At 29.8% G+C, this 21,317-nt stretch overlaps 1 protein-coding gene and 3 long non-coding RNA genes across 7 annotated transcripts; 1 reads left to right on the top strand and 3 right to left on the bottom strand.

Annotated features, from left to right (window-relative positions):
* Nucleotides 1–8,585: 8,585 nt before the first annotated feature.
* LOC128398099 (uncharacterized) lies at nucleotides 8,586–10,817 on the bottom strand. Of its 2 annotated transcripts, none has more exons than XR_008327042.1 (3): nucleotides 10,658–10,817; nucleotides 9,978–10,563; nucleotides 8,586–9,752 (listed from the first exon to the last, which is right to left on the bottom strand). It is a non-coding gene; the product is annotated as an uncharacterized LOC128398099 (long non-coding RNA). The 2 variants fall into 2 exon arrangements; XR_008327043.1 differs by having other exon boundaries at nucleotides 8,586–9,328; nucleotides 10,658–10,816.
* Nucleotides 10,818–11,515: 698 nt separating this feature from the next.
* Nucleotides 11,516–12,150, bottom strand: LOC128398101 (uncharacterized). Its single transcript, XR_008327047.1, has 2 exons — nucleotides 12,028–12,150; nucleotides 11,516–11,863 (listed from the first exon to the last, which is right to left on the bottom strand). It is a non-coding gene; the product is annotated as an uncharacterized LOC128398101 (long non-coding RNA).
* Nucleotides 11,761–15,876, top strand: LOC128398100 (uncharacterized). Of its 3 annotated transcripts, none has more exons than XR_008327045.1 (3): nucleotides 11,761–11,900; nucleotides 12,112–12,231; nucleotides 13,853–15,876. It is a non-coding gene; the product is annotated as an uncharacterized LOC128398100 (long non-coding RNA). The 3 variants fall into 3 exon arrangements; XR_008327046.1 differs by having other exon boundaries at nucleotides 11,780–12,016; XR_008327044.1 differs by having other exon boundaries at nucleotides 11,780–12,231.
* LOC128398097 (sodium-dependent serotonin transporter-like) lies at nucleotides 14,603–21,267 on the bottom strand. The gene is made up of 13 exons (XM_053358914.1): nucleotides 19,824–21,267; nucleotides 19,404–19,538; nucleotides 18,302–18,521; nucleotides 17,111–17,249; nucleotides 16,892–17,026; nucleotides 16,720–16,823; nucleotides 16,528–16,652; nucleotides 16,201–16,313; nucleotides 15,995–16,126; nucleotides 15,809–15,908; nucleotides 15,642–15,742; nucleotides 14,923–15,090; nucleotides 14,603–14,741 (listed from the first exon to the last, which is right to left on the bottom strand). The coding sequence occupies exons 1-13, from the start codon at nucleotides 20,572–20,574 to the stop codon at nucleotides 14,658–14,660; spliced, it is 2,307 nt and encodes a 768-aa protein (XP_053214889.1). The 5' UTR covers nucleotides 20,575–21,267; the 3' UTR covers nucleotides 14,603–14,657.
* Between the last annotated feature and the right edge of the window lie 50 nt (nucleotides 21,268–21,317).

The raw sequence follows: 21,317 nt of genomic DNA, 5'->3' as shown, positions 1-21,317 counted from the left end.
CTAAATTAAATTTTCCGTATGTTAATTGTTAACATTAAACCCAGATTATCATATTAGATTATGAATGAAATGATAATCGTAATGATCATCGGTTGATTAATTAACTTGATTAGTAGGTGTAAGCTTGATAAACGGAATGATAATTTTTTTCATTCCAGAAAATGAAAAGTTAATTAAAATTTTTTATCAATAATTAACATAAATTTGATTTGAAATTGTTTTTTTTTGGCTTAAACTAAATTTCAATTTTATATTCTGTCGTTATCATTACATTTCCGGTTCCTCTTTGGTATTTCTGGTAATTAACAATCAATTAATAGTGCAAGGTGATTATTGATATTTGGTAAATGATTATTTCACTTTCTAGTGGGAAAGTATCAGGAGGATGGTGATGATTAATTCATTGAATGGATTCAATAGGAGGAGGAGGAGGAAGAAGATGGTGATGATGATGATCGACACGGTGGTAACTTGACCATCGTAATTTAAGATGACATTTATTAAGAGGAATAGGAAAACGCCCTAGAAATTTTTGTTTTTTTTTCTGTTCGAAAGGTAAAACTTTGGTGAGAGAAAATGAGAAATGATGATGATGATGATATGATCTTGAGGCCTACAGGAAGATCGTCGTCATCTCTCATCATTTTGAATTTTTTTTCTTCTTCCTTTCTCATCATCTTGTGAAACCGAGAATATCCTGAAAGAAAGAATGAAAAAAATCTTTATCATGTATTCAAGTTAATTCTTAGATTTTTTTCTTCTTCTTGAAAAGACAGAACGAGAGAGAGAGAGAGAGAGAGAGAGAGAGAGAGAATATAAAGAGATGAAGATGATGAAGACAGTCTTTTGGCAAGTTCTCTTTCTTTCTGATGAATTTCTCTTCTTCATATTCTTCATGTGAAAGTAATTGTACTTGGAAGGAGGGGAAACCCGCTCTTGGAACACCAATGCCACTCACAATCGGAATTCCCTGCAATCCAATCAACTTAACTCACTCTTCTCTCTCTCTCTCTCAAACATACCACTGAAATGAGAGAATCAATAATGAAACACAAGAAGATATGAAGATGAAGCACGAAGAGAAAGATGATAAAGAAGAGAAAAAACTAAGAGAACATGAAAAGACAACAATGATTTAAGCCTTTAACCAGTTTAATCTTAATCAATTCTCGGACAAATTAGTTACATCTTCTTATCCATCATCATAATCATCTTCAGATTAGCATAATAATATTACAATGTTCCCAAATATATTCAGCAAACATTGATGACGATAACAAGGATAACATATATTACAATTAGCATCACCAATCTCTGATTAAATAGACAATTAACTATTTACAATTTGTTTTTTTCTCTTCTATTGCTGCTTGATTATCATCAACAAACAGCAACAAAATATTCAGTAAATTATGTTCCCAAACAATTTAAATACATTACTTAATCATAAACATATTCATTTATATGATATTTATATTACACTCTATGAATGTTAATCATTTAACAGTTTCTAATCATTATTACAATTTAAATCACAATAACAGTGAATATAAACATTAATTAGTAACATTATTATTATTAATATTATTATTATTATATCTTAAGTAGTTGAAAAAAATGCTTTTTTTGTATTTAAGCAAAAAGCATCCTCATCCTTATCATCATAATCATCTTCATCTTTATCTTTATCTTCATCTTGTTGATTATATCGAGTGTGTCTATTTGTTTATATCAATTGAAATTAATTCATCAATGAATATTTGTTTACATCATCTTTAAATGGCTCATTAATTGAATCATCATTGAGTAAATGACAGTTTCTGGGTAATATCATCATCATTATCATTAGCATTAGCATCGTCATCTTCAACATTGAATCAAAATGATGATGAAGATAATAATTAGGGAGTAAAAGGAATGGTAAATATAAATGATAATAATGAGGATAACACATGAAAACAGCTCAAGTGAGCTATGAAACTGCTAGATAACAGGAAAGGTGAGAGACAGACTGAGATAGGGAGGGAGGGAGAGAGAGAGGAGACATGACGATGATAATAGGATGATGAAGATTATACAAAAAAAGAAAAGATGAAAAAACATCATCATAACAGATTATCTTCTCTCTCTCTCTCTCTCAGAGAGAGAGAGATAATATTATTATAGTTTCGTCTGAATGATAAATCGTTATTGATGGTTTTTAAGGAGCAGAGATACAGATAGACGGATGATGAACAAAGAAGATAATGATGATAAAAAAGTAGACAGGAGATGAAGAAGACGAGAAAAAGAGTAACTATAAAAAAAAGGAAGTAGACAGAAGAAGAGGAGCAAAAGAAACTACAGGTATGTTATACAGGGAATACGAAGAGATACAAAAAAGAACTTTTGTTTTTCATCTTCTCTTTCCTTCTTTTTCTCTTTTTTACCAAGTTCATCATCTCTCAAGCAATGAATCGTCATCATTTCCATCGTTCCTTAGTCGTAAACTGATGTAATTTTGACCTTGAATGTCCATGAACTGAATCGATGTGACCATAAATCTTGGTCTTATCTCAACGGGGAATATGATATAAGGAGTAACAAGAAGATGAAATGACCAAAGAGATGAACACCTCTCTCTCTCTCTCTCTCTCTCTCTCTCTCTCTCTCTCCTTATCTTATGATTATGTATTACTACAATGATGATGAGTGTAATTAGAATAGAAAATATCATCAATGATGAAAGTACATGAAGATAAAAAGCTTTGGGCTGTAAAAGTGAAGGAAAAAAATCGTCTCAAGATTTAAGAGTTACCTGGATTTTTAAGATGTTGTATATACTTTACAAGTGGAAACTATTTATTAGTTGAATGAATAATATTCAATATCTTTTCCATGAATTTTACCATCATCTCTCTGGACTGGAAACTGTAACTTCGTGAGACTTTTGTAAGAGAGAGAGAGAGAGAGATTTTGTAAGTTTGGTTTTTTCTCTTCTTTTTTTGGAGAAAAAAAAATCAGAACCAGTTTGAATATCTGAGACACACACACAGGTAATTTTATCATCATCATCATTTTGAGTTGGATGTGGGATATCATTATAAAGACATTCAATAGTTCAGACAAGTGGATGATGAGGAGGATGAAAAAAGAAGAGGATGAAACGTGTAATGCATTTAATATGGATGGATTATCATCTTTGCTATTGTTACGTAGGGGGTGGTAAAGATGAAGATTTGGATGAGGGTGGATGATGTGATCACTTCCATCACTGATTCAGAATCTTTATCTCTCTCTCTCTCTCTCTCTCTCTCTCTCTCTCTCTCTCTCTCTCTCAATGGTTATATTCATAAGAGATAAACTGAAGATGAGGATGAAAGTGTCTGGCAAAATCAATAGGCGGATAAGGGACAGGGTTGAATGAATGGTAGACAGGTCAGCGGGTTTATCATCATCCTCTCAACAATTGAAACGATTCAGACATTTGACCAACAATTTATATCTCAAGATTAAGAGTAAAAGATGATTAAAGATGTCGAAAGAGATTAATGAATGGAAAACCTAATTATCTACCTGTTTGTGTAAAAATGTCAACTTCCGAGTTGATTAATTGAACAATGATGATTAACGGAAGTTGAAATAACAGAAAAAAAAGAGAAAGAAACATCAACAACAATTATCATTTCAAACGGAAGTGGTCATGATGATGAATCAGAAATATAGATGAAAAATAAAAAATCAAGAGAAAGAAAAAAATAGAAAATAAAAAATGTAAACTTTTCTATCAATCCATCAATTCATCATCATCATCATTATCTTCATCTTCTCATCTCTTTCTATACATGTTTTTAAACCAACCAACCGGCTATCTACATGTCTGAGCTTTCATTTCCACCCACCGTCACCCCACCCATCCCAATTTTCCCATTAGCCCCTTACAGATCAGACCTCATCTTCATCTTCATCTTCTCATCTTCTCATCTTCACCAAGATCATCAACATGAAAAGATGTAGACGGGATTTTCCTCCAATTGGAATGTCTTGTTACGTCAATTTTTCGATACAAAATAACATTCCCATCAGATTATCTTCTTTACTCTTTATCATCCTCATCATCTTCACCACCATCACCATCATCATCATCTCTCTCTCTCCTTTAGTTTATATATAAAAAAACCGCTTTTCCAAACTTTTATCATCATCAGTTTTTTTTTGTTTGTTACAATCCTCTTATCATGAACACACTGAATACTCATTCACTCAATTTAATATCATCATCATCATTATAGTTATTATATTTATCATCATCGGTAAATAAATTCAAAATTAAGGTTAGTCTAATCTGGTTAATAATAATTTCTATCATCATTCTCATTCTCATTCTCATCATCATCATATTGTATTAAGATTGATATGAAGAAAGAAAAACTTTTCAATCCTAATTATAAACTCGAGTTAATATTCAATCACAATAATAAATATACGAGAGATGATGCTGAGAGTCGGAGAGAGAGAGAGAGAGAGAGAGAGAGAGAGAGAGAGAGAGAGAGATGAAGATGATGAAGATGAAGATGAAGATAAATCTCTTTTGTCTGTTATTATTATCATCATCATCACAAACCACATTCAAATCTTAATCATACAATTGAAATATTATAACAATGATGACGATAATAATAATAATCATTTACGCAAGGTTATCTTAATCAGAGAAATAGAAAAAAAGAAAATTTTTTTTCTCTTATTAAATTAACAATGATGATGATTAACAATCAAGTAGAAATACAAAGTTACTATTTGATCTGTATTGTTATTTAATAATAATATTAGGTTTTTCCAGAATCAGTGCTAAGTTTATTTAAACATGATGGTAATCAACTTAATCATAATCATCGTAATAATCAAACATACAACAAAATTTAGCTTATCAAGTGTCTTTGATTGTGATTAATTATCATAATCATTTGAATGTATTATAATTTGTTGTTGTTGCTTTTGTAATTTTCACTAGGAAAAAAAAAGGTTAACAATTAACAACCATTTACAATTTAAATTGTTGTTGTTATTCAGATTTTTACCTTTGATTTAATTCACTTTCTTGTAGGATGATTAAGATTACTGGTTAATTATTTAATATCAAATTTAATCTTTGAAAACCTACACTTTGGTTAATTTAAATTCGTTGATTGTAAATCATAATTCACTTTTTTCATCCTTGATTACGTTACTTTTATGCATTTAAATTGATTGTTTGTCATTAATTGTTACATTATATTGATGATGATTATTTGTTATTTACGTCAATTGACAATCAACAATCAATAAACGTTGGTGTTCAATTAATTTCATTTGTAATTTACTTTTGTAGTTATATAATAATCAACAGTAATTGTTAATTTGTTTCCCTTTTTGTTTCTTGATTGTTATTAAATTGTTACCTTAACTTTTTTTTTAATATATTCATTCATATGTTAATGTTAAATTGTCTTAATATTTACCTAATTTAATCTTCAAGTTTAAATTGTTGTTTCAAATTAAAATGGTAACTAAATTGTACGCACTAATTTTGATGATTAAAATGATATTAACTTAGTTAATTTGAGACTAATTAACAATGGAATTAAATTGTTGTCAACTTTCTATGAATAAAAAAGTTGGAGAAAAGAAAATTTTCTTACTTGATTGGTTAATTAACGTAAAGACGATAATTAGGAAAATGTTTTTCTCTCAATGAATCAACAATTAAGATGATTGTGAGTAATATTTTTAATTGTTTTCCATCAAAATATAATCATGACAATCATTTAATTGACTGCAAACTACAAACAATCAATTTGATTCAATTCATTTTGTTTCACATTGTGACTCAGTCTAGACTTTATTTCAAGTAATCAAATAAATTGTTTATCATCATTAACTTAATCATCATGATGATGACACTGAATTGAATGGGAAACTTTGTTATCATCATGATTACCATTGGATTTCAGTGTTTACTTTTGATTGGATTTTTCTTTTCTCATCTTTCATGGTGATAATAACTTTTTGATAATCACCATCACCATCATCATCATCATCATCATCATGATTATCATCATAATCCTTGATTCAATTGACAGAATTCAATTCACAATTAGATTCTAGTCTTTTCTGGACTCAAAGTCCATTGACTCTTAACTTAAGGTTACTAGACTTTTACTTGATCATCATCATTGTTATTGTGTTATCATCATCATCATCATCTTCATCTTCATCTTCATCTTCATCACTGTCATTATCATCATCCAGACAAATGAATGTCCCAGACAATGAAATGATAATCATTTTACATGGTTATCGATCTGAACTTTTTTCCTTCTTCACCTAAATCACAATTCTGAGAAAAAGTTTGAAACTTTTTTTTTACTCTCTTACTTTTCTCATGGTTCACTTAATTTATTGCATCATAATCATCACCATCATCATCATCATCATCATCGTCATCCTCATCCTCATCATCAACAATTGAGTACTTGATTGTATTTCATTTAATCAAGAAAATTAAATTAATCTATGAAAAAAAGTTCATTGAAAAAGTTTAAACTGTAAACGATTAACCTTTTGTTTCGAGTTGTTGTTTTTATCATAATTATTATCATCATCATGATTTAATCAACAAAAAAAAAGGTTAATCATGATAAAAATATGATTAAATCATAATGAATTATAAGAAAATGAGAGAAAAATAATAATTAATAAACTACAATCAAGAGCAATTAACTAAGTAAAATTTTCGTTTAGTACGAAAAATCTGATTGTTGCAGATGTAAACAAAACATTGAAAATTTACCAACAATTAACAATCAACCATGTATATTAATATGATTTATTTTAATTGTAATTAAAGTAGATATATGGAAAGGGTTAGATTTATATAAATTCAATCGCAATTAAGCTTGCGGGTGAATAAACAAAATGAAAAGTTAATTAATCATAAAACGAGAAAAACAAAACCAAGAAAAATGTTTAATTAAGATTCATGATTATATCTTAATGATAATTGTGATAATCATCATCAACTTATAAGCAGCTGATTAAAGTAATCAAGGTAGAGGGCAATTGAATAGCAATTAGCTACAATTAAACACCAATCAAATCAGCTAATCATACAGAAAAAGGTAAAAGATCAATAAAATAACAAGAATGATAAAAAAACTGATCGAAAACAATTAATGAGACAATTTAATTTGCCCTTAATTGTTTACTTAAAATTTAGTTTTAATCAAATTGACACAAATTGTCAAAGTACAAATGAACTTAAGGTTATGGAAACACTAATTAGGAGGTGGATTAAGTTAATCATCATGATGATAATCACATCAACAAGAGGAGTGATAACTTAATCATATCATCAGAAATGATATTTTTACATTGTAACAATTTCAATTGTTTTTTAATTGTTTGGTTGGTTTCACTAAATTAACTTCTCATCATCATACTCACACTATTTTACAATTGATAGTAATCAAAGTTAATCAGTTTATAATTAAGGTAAATTATATAGAAATGAACAGAAATTAAGTTGACAAAACTTTAATTACTATTATCTGATCATCAACCTTAATCATTTTCAAGGTAAATAGTATACACGTTAAGTGTTATAAGGTTTCCAACAATTAACTTAAACAATTAACAATTGTAGTAAATTGATGATAATCAATATGTTACATTGACAATATTAATAATAATGTTCAGGTAATTAAAGAAAAAAAAATTCTATTAGTTAATTGATTAACTAAGGTAATCATTTGTAAATCTGTTTACTATTATAACAGAAAAACAATCAAGCAAATAAGATTAATGATCTTGATGATAATCAACAATGAAAGAATAGCAAGAAAAAAAAAGTTAAAATTAATAATATTTAGTTAATTTTTCGCGTCTTAATTATCATTTGAATTAATTCAGATGATAATTATATTGATATAATCATTAATAATCTTCAATACTGACCTTACAATTAAGATGAATCCTTTTTAATTGATAAGAGGAAAAAAAAGAAAACAAAACAAAAATTAGTTGATTAAAAGTGTTTATAGTTAGTTAATCAAGTCACGTTAATTGTTGTTAACTTTAACCAATGGTTAATTGTCCCTCGTTCAAAAGTTTGTTAGTCTTTGTTAGTTTTTGGTTCTTGTTGCTTTTTTTGTATTAAACTTGATTAAATGTATTTTAATTGTCACATTAATTGTTTTCAATTAACAATTATATTTACATATAATCTACTATTGAATAGATTATTAAATATCCAAAGATATTTACATGTAATGTTATTGTGTATCTATTGAGTTATTTATATATTAAATCATCAACAATTAATTAGATTAATTGTTTATTAACAGGATGATGATGATGATGATGATGATGATGAACTGATTAATCTGTATTTCAATCAGATTAATTTGATTTGGAAACTGTTTGCTTGTCGTTTTATTTTTAGGTTGGAAAAGATTATGATGATTAGTAAGATGATAGGGATGAGGAGGAGGAAGAGCATGATGATGATGATGACGATGATGATGATTAAGTCTCAATGGTATGATTAATTATTACCATGATTATAATCTGTTTTTAAAAACAAATTTAATTGATATTCACATGGTAATAATATTAACATTGGTGGGCAATGTATAATAATAGTATATTATTATTATTTGAAAGGCATAAAGCTGAGTCAATTGAATTATTAGTTAATTTGGATAGTTGAATAACCTTAACTGATAGTTTTATGTCAGTTTTTGTAATGGTTTATGATGATGATTATTATCATCATGTTCATGATAAGAATAAAGATGATGATGATGTTGATTCCTGAGACTTTCCTGGAAACTACGCTGGTGTGTGTGTGTGTGTGTGTGTGTGTGCGTTTGTGTGAGTGTAAAGGCGGTGTAGTAACAATTTGTTAAGCAGAAACCATTAGTCTGATTCAATTCATTTTTTTGTTGAATATTTTTCATTGATTCATGAACAAATGATGCTGAAAAGCTGATAATGATGATGGTTATGATGAGAAATCAGTAGAAGAAGAGGAGAAAATATGTATGAAAGAAGATGTTGTTAGACAGATTGATGATTTTTGTAAGATTCATTTTTTTTCAGGCTTTCCCCTGAAGGCGAGTTTTCTGTTCCATCATCATCCTCTGAATTGGCATGATACCAAAGGTGTGACTCATAATGAGGATGATAAAAACAGCAATAGTCTGCAACAAGTAACATGTAAACATGAAAGAGATGATGAGGATGATGATGATGAAGAAAAAAAAGTAGTAGGCATCATCATGAATCTTTTACAGGCCAAAAGGATTTACTATATTTATAAGAAGAGAAAAAAAAAGTTGAATGAGTGAGTGAAAATTGTTATGAATGAGTTTTAAGATGATGGTGTAGAAGAGTGAATAAGATTAAAAAGAAGAGGAAGAGGAAGGATGATGATGAAAAATATTCCAACGAAACCAGTTGATGATGCGTAGACAATATGAGAGCTTGTATGGTTAATATACATTTCTAATGGTTAATAATTAACATTAGAATATTTTCCTCTCTTGGTCATATTTTCTCTCTCTCTCATTCTGTATCTTTCTTCCTCTTTACAGAGGAACTTAAAGTTTCTTTTCGCTTTTTCTTCTCGTTTTTTTCTTCCAAATATTGACAGATAGATGATGAAGATAACACCGAAACACACACACTTTAAATATTATCTTAGATCATCTGGGTTACCATGGGGAAAATTGCTAAAAGAAAAAGAGAAGAGTAAGAACCAGAAAATTATCGCCGGGTTAGAGGTTAGTTATTTACAATGGTAAAGGTGTGCCAAGGGTGATGAAGATAATGATAATTGTGTTGATAAATGTAATGATGATGATGATGGAGAGAGAGAGAGAGAGTCGAGGTGGATGATTAGAAAGAGAATATTATTGACAAAAGATGTTGTTATTGGTGATGATGTTGGTAGTTACCTTGAAACGCCTGATGAAATATAAATAGTAATATATTGAGAGAGAAATGAGTGAGTGAGTGAGAGATGAAGAATGTATAAGCGTCGGTTGATTGGAAGTTAAATGTTAGCTGATTGGGCTCCATATTATCCTCCTATTGAATCAGTAATCATGATGATGATAATGATTAGTATGATAATATCAATGAGCTATTTGAAAATGTGGGAGACGTTTTCTCTTTCAATGGATTAGTCAATTTCCGGTGTAACCAAAGCTTTCAAATGGTGTATTGTTGTTGTTGTTGTTGTTTATACCCAATATACACTAAACATATTCATCTCCTTTGACCTCAACAAAAAGTAAAGGTTAAAACTGGAGACGATTGAGAAGGATGATTAAGATGAAGATAAAAGATGATGATGATGGTGAAATGGTGATGAAGATGATGATAGAGATGAAACAAATATCAACTTGATATTCAACCGATATTTATAGAAACATTTACCAATCTTCAAAATGAATCAGCTTAAGATCTTTCATCCATAAAGATCAATCTCTTGTTGTTGTTGATGTAATTTATATATAAATGGTATGTATGTTATGACTCCTTGAGTAAACATGGAAAAGAGAAAGAAAAAAAAAGAAAATATAAAAAAAAAGATAATTAGAAATTGATCAACAATTAAAAGAGATAAACTCACAATTAACAAGATTCCAAAAACGAACATCTCTTTTTCCTTAGATTAATTGACTTGATATTAATTAGAGAAAAAGAGAAACAATTAGAAGAAGAAAGAAAAAAACATTTAATGTTAATCAATAATTAGAATAAAAATCAAATAAAAACAAAGAAGAAAAGATGAAAAACTGGAATTAACCGGAATTCGTTTGACTTTTTTTTTCTTTTTTCGTCAAAATGGCGACACATTTTCTCTTCTCTTTTTAATTAGAATTTAATTCTTTTCTCTTTTCTCTTTCTCTTCATTGGTCAAAACATTTTCTCTCCTTTAACCTTAACCCTTTTTCTTTAACTTTGAATTGTGTTTTTCTCTTTTCTTTTTTTTTGTATTGTTTGAGTTTTCGAAGGCAAATTTTTTTCTCTTTTCTTTTGTCTTTTTTGTTGTCTAATTGTTCTTCTTCTTCCATTTCAATTTATAACAATAAAGATGAAAGAAGAAGATACGAGAAATGTCAGAAAATTCTTGACCTTTTATCTAAATCAGATTTCATCTTCTCTCTCTCTCTCTCTCTCTGTCTGTGTGTTTACTTTTCACTCTCCCTTTTTCTTTCTCTTTGTGTAAACTTCCTACTCTTTTAATCATCGTAATTAAACCTTCATCATTAGTCAAATATTAATTAGTATTTTCGTGTTTTCTACCTACAAATTTGTACCAATCGACATTAGTTGTACATCATTAATCGTTTTTCGCATCTCTCTCTTTCTCTCTCTAGCGCCTCTAACCATACAATTTCCAACTATCTTTCATTTCTCTTTCTTTTCTTTCTCTTAGCCGGCCTTCTCTTTGGGCTTTTTGTTTCTCTCTCTCTCTCTCTCTCTCTCTTGCTTTCTCTGTGTGTTCTCCTGTGTGTATTTACTTATATAAGTGTTACCAACGTTGGTTTTTGTTATCTTTCTTTTTCCAACAAAGGAAAACAAAATGGCTTCTTTCCCAACAACCAGATTTTGGGTTTACAATTAACAACAAATTTTACCCAATTTATTACCAAAGTGATCATCTGTTCTGTACAATTTTGTTATTTGGTTCGAAAAATTGATTCGAAGGAAAAGAAAAAAAAACTGTTTCCATTTCCATTGATTGATTCTTGGAGAACAAGCAAATTATCACCAACATATAAAACATCATCACCATGTGTAAGCTTTTTTTTATGTGTGTTTGTTGATGTTACTATTTGTTCAATATGTGTAATCCAGTTTTCGTTCAGGTAAATATACGTAGGAGAGAAAAGGAGAGAGAGAAAGGAAAAGAAAAGGTTAATCAATTCAATCCACCGTTGACTTTGAGCTGTTATGTTTGGATAAAACAAATACCATTTTAATTGTAACACTTACTACACATCCTGCTTAAAACCATCACTATTTGAGTATAAAACTACTTTGTAACAACGTTTCTCTCTCCCCCTCTCTCTCTCTCAGTGATAATCACCATCCATAGTAACCTGGAGAAAATGATTCTGACATTATACTGATTATGGCGATGATTAAAACAAGGTGAACAAAATTAAACAAGAAAAAGTGACGAGTACAACTTATCAAGTAAGTAATTTTAGTGCATAGAGATAACCAACTTTGTGTATTCTGTGTGATGTGTTTATTTATATAAATTGTGAATGTTTATCAACTCACAACCACACACATACTCACTCATTCACTCAGATGACGTGTTTTCCTTTATCATCCGAATCAAATAACAATTATTGATTTGATTAGAATAATTTTCAGGTTAATTATTAATACATGGAAATAGATTGAATAAGTTAACATAAGACAGCAACGATTAGAAGTGAAAATATTTTCATCACTTTTTTTTTGTGTCGCATCACTTATGTTATAACCTTTTAAAACAATATCATAATCAAACATGTAACATGATGAATGGATTTTGATGTTTATTTTTTAATCAAAGTTGTTGTCATCATTGATTAAATACAGATATTTTTATTCATATTCCCATAGTAAAAAAAAAATGACAAGTGAGAGTCTGGTACAGAGGAGTTACATTTATTAATTGTAATTAATTTAGCTTTGATCATTATTAAATAATGACGTTTATAATTATTACTGAATGATGATGATGGTGATGATGCTAATGATGATTATGATCTCCATGATTCATGGATCAGAGTTAATGACTCAATAATGAATAAAAAAAGGATAAAGTAAGAGAGAGAGAGAGATGTAGGGAGGAGAGAGCGAAATAAAGATAGAGAAGAAGACGATTTCATCTTCATCATCATCTTATTTTTTCGCTTTTTTTTATCTTTTTCCCCATCATCATCATCTTCATCATCTTCATCTTCATCTTCATCATCTTTTTGTTATCCCCCAGTTTCTCATTCTTATTTCATCTCCATCTCTCTCTCTCTATCTCTATCCATGCCTTTTATCTCCTCCCCCGTCTGTCTGTTTGTCTGTCTGTCTGCAGTTTTTCAATATTTACTGGATATGCTGGTGAAGAGAGAGAGAGAGAGAGAGAGAAAATAGTATACAGGGTGTCTTGGAACAGAAAAGACACAGAAAGAGAAAGAGAAGAAGATAAATTATTCCCCGTGCGTAGTAAGCTTGTTTCTTTCCTCCTCTTTGTGATTCCCTTTACGCAGTGAAATTTAAAACTACCGCTTAAGTTGATTGTGATCATTTTTCTCTTTCTTTTTCTCTTTCTCTCCTCCACCCACCTTTTCGATATTTTCTTGATAAACACCCTGTACAAAGGCTCCCGAACTGTAAGGGCGACGCCCATTTTAAGAAGAAGAGAAAAAGAGTCAAAAGAAACTGGTTAATGCCAGTTTTGTTTTTGTTCTTCTTGAGTTTACCTTACATTCATTGTTAATTTTCATTCACTTACATTTTAGATGGACAGTTGATTGATTTCTTTCTTTCTCTCTCTCTCTCTCTCTCTCTCTCTCTTATACATCTCCCTTCATTCTGTGTATATATATTAGCTAATTCATTTTTTCCAACCATCAATGAATCTTAACTCTCTCTTCCTCTCCTTTCTCAATTAACTTCTTTACACTTTTTACATTTTAATACACAAGTTACAATTTATTTCTTATTATTTTTCTCAATAATCAGTTTTTATAATATTTGTGAATTTTATTAATCGTTTTTTTTTCTTTCTTTTTTGGTTTTTCTTTGTGTTTTTTCACTCTTCAAGGAATCATAATACAACATTGAAACCATTACATCAACATCTACATTTCCCAAACACCAAGATCATCTTTCACCAAACCATCATCAGCTTTAACCACAACACCGACAGCATCAAGACAACAAGGCTTTCTGTTTCTCTATCGATCCCCTTCCCTTTCTCTGTGAATCAATCAAATGGAAGCTTGTTATTTGTACTTCATCAGGTGCTCTGTGTTATTTTACGTTTTAATACTTCAGACATCTGAAGAAGTACATTTATCAAGGCTTAACCGGAGTACATCGCCCATATTATTATCCATCTTTCTCTATCTCTCCAACTGGCTTTTGGTGTTGTTTTTGTCTCAGTTTTTTTTCTATTTCTCTTTTTTTCTCTGTCTGTTTTTTTTCTGTCTGTTGTCTCTCTCCCTTTTCCCCACACTGTCTGTCACACCTTTTTATTTGCTCTCTCTCTCTCTCTCTCTCTCTCTCTCTCTCTCTCTCTCTCTACCTCTGACAGAGGTTCCTCTGTGTTTCTTTATGTGTGTGTTGACCTTGTTTTGTTAACTTTCTTTTCCTTTCTTTCTCTATCTTTTTTTTTCCTTTTCTTTTCGACTCATTTCTTGCTTTTTTCTTTCTTTTGTTTCTTGCTAACATTCTGTTGTTTCGATTGTTGATGCTGTGCCTTTCTTTTCTATCTTTTTCTGTTTTGTTTTTTTTTATCTCTCTCTATCTTTCTCTTTCATGACAATACGATGATGATGAGATGATGAAATGATGATGATGATGGTTTTGGTATTTTTTTCATGAAATTGTTGGATCCTTTTATATGTTCACACCTCAGGACCCTTGGTGGACTTGGTGGTTCCAACTGATTGGTTACAAGTCGTCTCTGGTTTAATGGATTTAGTTAACCGCTGATCCAAATTAAATGTTATCATCAAAATCAAAGAGAAACAAGAAACAAGAAATTAGAAATTAGAAGGAGTAAAAAAAAGTGAGAAAGAAAAAAAAATAAGGAAAGATAACCAAAGTATTGAGCTCAATCATTGATATCACAAACCAGAATAATTTTTAGCTCTTTTTATATTTATTTACCTGCATTAAGGTTCCTTCAAGTTTATATAGATGATAAATACCATAGATTGGAACACAGGAAACTGATGATCCAGTAATTAACCAACCAAGTCTAATTGACCAAGCTGGATATTTATAATTACCCCACTCCAAGTCTTTATAACCAATAATTGCAAAGGATAAAGTTACCTAATTGTGATGCAACAGAAAAGATTACAATAATTAATATATTTATTGTTATCTTTCTCGCTAATCAAACATATTCACACATACACTCACTCTCCCTCTCTCTTGGGGGTTGCCCTGATTATAACAATTACTATGATTAGTATTTTAATTGTTTAACTTGTAAATTAGATAACAACAAAAACTGTTTACCAACAATTTCATCCAGCTATTGAAATCCATGTGCTTGATTGAATTTATCTTGAACTATTCACAAACAGTTTCTATGTCTCTCATCTCTTCGATAGTTCATTCATTATTCATAGAATTTCTTTGTTTTAATTATGTTCAACTAATTATTACTCAAAAATTTCTATCATTTTTTGTGAATGGATTTGGTTTCAATTTGAAAGAAATGAAAGTCTAGGTATAGTAACGCCATCTATTGATAGTAATTATTATTACTATTGAACAAGTAACTCGACTCTAGAAATAGTCTTTTTTTTCATTCCAAAACTTAATCATCACAATTAACTGATTGTGAATTTAATTAATTTATATTTTTCTCTACTTACGGCAAGAAATATTGGACTAATGTAGGTCCAACAGGTTCTCCAAAAAATTCCAGGCATATATCCAAGCATCTCTTTAATTTGGAGTGAAAATCTATTGGCCCCTGAGAAAGGAAAAATTGAACCAATTAGTTAATTGTTTCTACAATTAAGTTAAACTGATTATTTACCATAAAACCAGCAAATTGCAACTGACTCAATGAAAACAATAAATAACAATGGGAAAGTTGCTCCATAAGTGTCTAATAGTTGAACAACATAATTACCACCCTAAAATGAGAAATTTTTTTTTATCACAATTAAGTTGATAATAGTTGACATAATTGATTCGTTAATTTATTAATTGTTACACTTACATAAGTGGTTGTTGGCAGTGCAATTAAAAAAATGAAGGTTATCAATATGACCACAAATATTTCACGATTTTTTCGTATTGTTTGAGGATATTCATCACAAATACCAGTAATCAAGGCTTCTAATCCACCAAACTATCAACAATTAACACACAAAAAATCAAGAAATTAACTTTTCTCTCCTTAATTAAATCTTAAATTGTACTCACCGTACTATCTAAACCTAAAGTTATCAGCATAATGAAAAAAAGTACCGCCCAAAAGGGTGAGTATTGCATAGTTGCTATTGCCTCAGGATAAACAATGAAAACTAAACCAGGACCTTAATTGTTACCATTTGAAAAAAAGCAAAAAAAACGATCAAAAACCAACAATTAAATTAAATTGTAATCAAAATGAAAGGATAGAAAAAAATCCGAATACATATGATCGATTTTTCTTGTTTAAAAAATCGATTCATGGAAAATCGATTTTCAGTCTTTCTCATCAATCAAAATAATTGGAACAATTAAAAAAACAAAAGCTGATTAACTTACCATGAGCAACCACATTACTAACATCCTTATTCATTACATTGGCCATGTAACCAAGAACCGAGAAGATAACGAAACCCGCCATGAAACTGGTTAAACAATTAACTGCACTTGTAAAAAGCGCATCCCTAATTGTAAAGTGAACAATTAATTTGATTCAGTTAATAAGTGATTAACATGCATCGAGTAATTTACCTGAGGCAATTATTATCAAATTTATTATAACTTGACAGGGCTAATAAAACACCAAAACCAGGACCAAGTGAGAAAAATATTTGAGTAGCTGCATCAATCCAAACCTGAAGTTAAGGAAACAATTAAGTTAATTGTTTTGTTTAATCTTTTACCTAATCTGATAACAATTTACCTGAAGTTCAAGTAGTTTATCCCATTGAGGGTAAAGGTAATACTTGATTCCTTCACCTGAACCTTCAAGGGTAATCCCTCGTATTAGAAGTACAGTAAGAACCACATAGGGCATCGTAGCGGTGATCCAAACCGCCTTGGGAATGGCAATTGATAGGAAATAATCAATTAATCAGTTCAATTAATCAGAATACAGAATAAGTTAAAACGATTAACTCACCTTTCCAGAACTTTTAACTCCCTTCCAAAGGGAGAAATATACTAAAATAAATACCAATGCGAGGCACAGAGCTAATGAAACCTTAACTGGACCAATGTTATCGATTCCGGTTGATTCGTGAATTTGAAGGACTTGACGGCTAAATTGTGATAATTAAATTCTATTAGATTATTTATCATTCACTTTATTCAGTTAGTTGATTGTGAATGTTGCATGATGCTTGTGATTAACAATGAATTTTCAATTATAATTGTTATTCGTGAGTTATATTCATGTTTAAATTGCAATTGGCTTAGTTATTTGTAGTCACATAGTTAACAATTGATGAAGATGAGGATGAGGATGAATTACCTTTATACTTTTGATACTAATGATGATGATGATGATGATTGTTAATTTAGTTTTTCAATGATATATTTCAAGTCGTTAGTTTTTAATTTTCAGATAATCAAAAGTTTTGTTTCAAATTTTGTTTCAATAAATCAAAATAATTCAATTCAATTCAATTGGTTATTTGAATGTTTTTATTTTTATATAATTTTCAATTTGATTGATTGATTTATTTTGATTATATGATGAATATAAATAGGAAAATTTTTTTTTTTTCATTATAATGATGATGATGATGGTAAGAAAAGGTTGAGTTAAGGTTAATCTGATTGTGATTAAAGTTGAAGTCATCTTTTTTTTGATGGTTAAATATATGATCATCACCTTTATCATCCTAATCATCTTCACCTATAAGGTGATAGTTAAATGTTACTTTATCATCATCATCATCATCATCTTTGAACAATAAATGATATTTGCTACAAAAGTTAAGTGTTAACTATATAAATATGTTCAGGTAAAAGTTTCAGTTGAGTAATGAGACTCTACCTGTCATCATCATCATCATCATCATCATCATCATCTATATACAGGTAATATTATTCAGTAGACAGAAAGATAATGACAATTTATTGAGTCTATCGTTGAGATTTATCATGTTGAGATGAAGTTTGTTGTTCCTTCATTATAACGGATAAAAATTTCATCCTCATCTCATGAAATTTCATTTATATCCCATGAAAGGAAAACCATTGACAAGATAAACTGACCAATAGGTGTGTGTATGTGTATGTAAGGGAGAGGATAATGAACAAAAAGGTAGATTAGAAAGAGTAATATGAAAAAAGTGACACTTCTTACTTGAAAAACTCTTCTGCTGGACTGATGACCGATTGAGATGAATTGATTGACCCTCGTTCCTTGAGTGTCCGGCAATTTGGTGTGTTCCAAGTGTTGTTACAACTTGTCCAGGGAAGTTCAGAATTGAATGAAGCGAAAAGGTAATAAACAGCCCAAGCGATTATCGTATTATAATATGAGGCCAGATAAAGATCAATGAAACAAATACCATAACCAATGCCTGGAAATCCCATCAACATCATCATCATGACCATTGGTCAGTATCAATGAGGATAAACAAATTGGAATAAAAAAAATCTTATTAGTTTGATAAATTAACTTTTCCTTTCAATTTACATTTACATTTACATTTCAATTGACTGAGACATCAACAAAACTATTAGATTAAATTAACTGAATCTAATTCTGAGCAATTTGATTGATATCATGATGATTATCATGAAAAAAAAATGACTAAAAATTTAAATGTGAAAACTTTTCAATGAGATGATTAACTTTGATTATGACAATTTGAATAAACCAAATGATCAAATGATTCAGTTTGAAATGTATTATTTTCATTTACATTTGAGTTAATGTTAATTGTAATGTCAATGATAAAATAATCAAATTGATTAAATGATGGTATCAATCAGATTAAGACAATGATGATGACAAGAATTGGGTAACTAAGGTAACTAAACATTTATATTATTTCAATGTGATTAAATGTTAAGGTTTGAGTCCAGTTATAAATTGTTCAAGAGGAATGTCAATGTTTGATTGTAATTGTAACATCAACAATTAAGACTTTCAATGTTTAATCTTGATCAACATCAACTTATCATTATGATAATAACCAACAACAACAACAAATCAAATCTAATACTCACTCCTTGGAAACCTTATCAAAGTGATAAAATGATAATCATCCTCATCCTCATCATCTTCATATCATCATTATTTTTATCTCCATCCTCATTTCATTTCCATGGTGAATAAATATACATCTAAACGTTGATCATTATATGAGTGATTATATAGATTCAAATAGATTTGTTTTTCTCCTTTTCAAACAATTAACTTGTTCATCGAAATGATTAACTATTAATTAACTAATTACCTTTCATTATGGGACAGATATTTTTCCATAAAGTTAAACATCCACTTCGGTAATATTGACCCAAAGCTAATTCCAGGTAAAACAAAGGTAAACCTCCAAATATTAGCATCACCAGGTAAGGAATAAGAAAAGCTCCTAGAAAAGGGAATTGAGAGAGAGAGAGAGAGAGAGAGAGAGAGAGAGAGAGAGAGACAATAGGAAGATAAAAGATGAAGATGATGATAAATTGTCATGATGAAGGAATGATTCATGTAAGATAATAATGATAACATATTGAATTGTTTCCTGAAGGTAAAGAAACACAATAATGTAAAATGAGCAAGAAAAAGAAAAGTTTTCTACTTTTTTTGTTCTCTCTCGAAAAGAGGAAATGATAAATCAAATTTCCTCTGTAATAAAAGACGATCAAGATGAACTTACCTCCACCATTTCGATAACAAATGAATGGGAATCTCCAAACGTTTCCTAAATCAACGGCAAATCCAATAACTGCCAAAAGAAATTCAGTCTTCTTATCCCAAGTTTCCCGTTCAGGATCAACCAAAGGTCTTGATGTTTTCAGATTTCCAATTGTATTTGTATTGCTTGTTATTGAGGTTGTTGATTGATAATCATGGTGATGATGAGAGGCAACAATTGATTTATCAATTTCTCGAAATGCTGTGAATAAACTGCTCTTAGAACTGGTCGATCTTGTTAGATCAAATTTAGCTGTTCCACCACCACCACCACCACCACAACCTCCACTCTCCTCACTTAGTAAACAATCAGTGGCATTTGGTAAATTATTGTCATCATCGTCATCGTCATCGTCGTTATTGTCATCATGTTCATTATTTTCATCATGTTTGTTGTTATGATGATAAACACTTTTTGTTTTACTTTGATTAACAATTGATTTTGTTGTTGATCCTGATAATTGAGGTGATGAGATTGATGATAAATTGTGATGACTTTGTTGATTGGGTTTAATTACAGTGGTTGAAATTTTACCATCAATTAGTTCAAGTTTTAAATCAACATAAGCTTTACTTGGACCTGGTATTGTTGTTGATGTGATGGTTGTTGTTGTTATTGTTGATTTGGTCTTTGATGGGTTTACTGTTAAAGGTGAATCAGGATTAGGATTATCTGTTGATCCAATGAATTTACTTGATGATGAGGTTGACATAATTTCTTGTTTGTATGTGTTAAGTTATCACAATGAAATAAAACAAAACAATTGATTTCTTATTGTTCACAGGGATTTTATTTCATCATCGTAATTGTTATTGTTTGGATGGTGGATTAAGGGGATTAATTGATAAGAAATTGAGAGAGAAAAGAGAGAGAGAGAGAAAGAGAGAGAGAGGAGAGGGAGAGAGAAAGGGTGGAAATGGAGGTGGGAGGATTTAGGAGGAGGAAAAAAGTTATTGACGATTTTTAATTTTCACTGAGAAAGTTAAGATTCGTTTGAAAAAAAGAGAATGAAATGAAATCGTAATTGAGTGAGTGAGAGAGAGATAGTTTGTGAGAGATGATGATGATGATGAGAAGGTGATAAAGATGATTTTATAGGTTTGATAAAGATTTTTACTCAATCAAAGACAAAAGGTTTTTGTCAATCATTAAGAATCAACTTGCAATATGATCAACATAGGGAAACGAAAATCTCACTCCCAGGAATCATCGAGAGTTGAAAATTTACTCCCTGGAGAAAAAGAGAAAGAGAGAAAGAAACAACTGAAGATGATGAAGATGATCCTAAGATGACGATAATGATGATAATGATGATGATGATGGCCTAAAGCATTCCGATTGGCCGAACAAAAATTCTGTTGCTCATCACATGATCTCTTGAATCCTGGAGGGAGTTTTATCGGTGATATTCATTGTTACTGACATATCGATCTCGAGAAAAAAAGTTCATCCCTC

Source organism: Panonychus citri, unplaced genomic scaffold (genome assembly GCF_014898815.1).
Source record: "Panonychus citri isolate SS breed McGregor unplaced genomic scaffold, ASM1489881v1 Contig00045, whole genome shotgun sequence".
Lineage (NCBI taxonomy): Eukaryota > Metazoa > Arthropoda > Arachnida > Trombidiformes > Tetranychidae > Panonychus > Panonychus citri.
The sequence above is the reverse complement of the archived record's forward strand: the minus strand, read 5'-3'. Positions and strand labels throughout refer to the sequence as shown.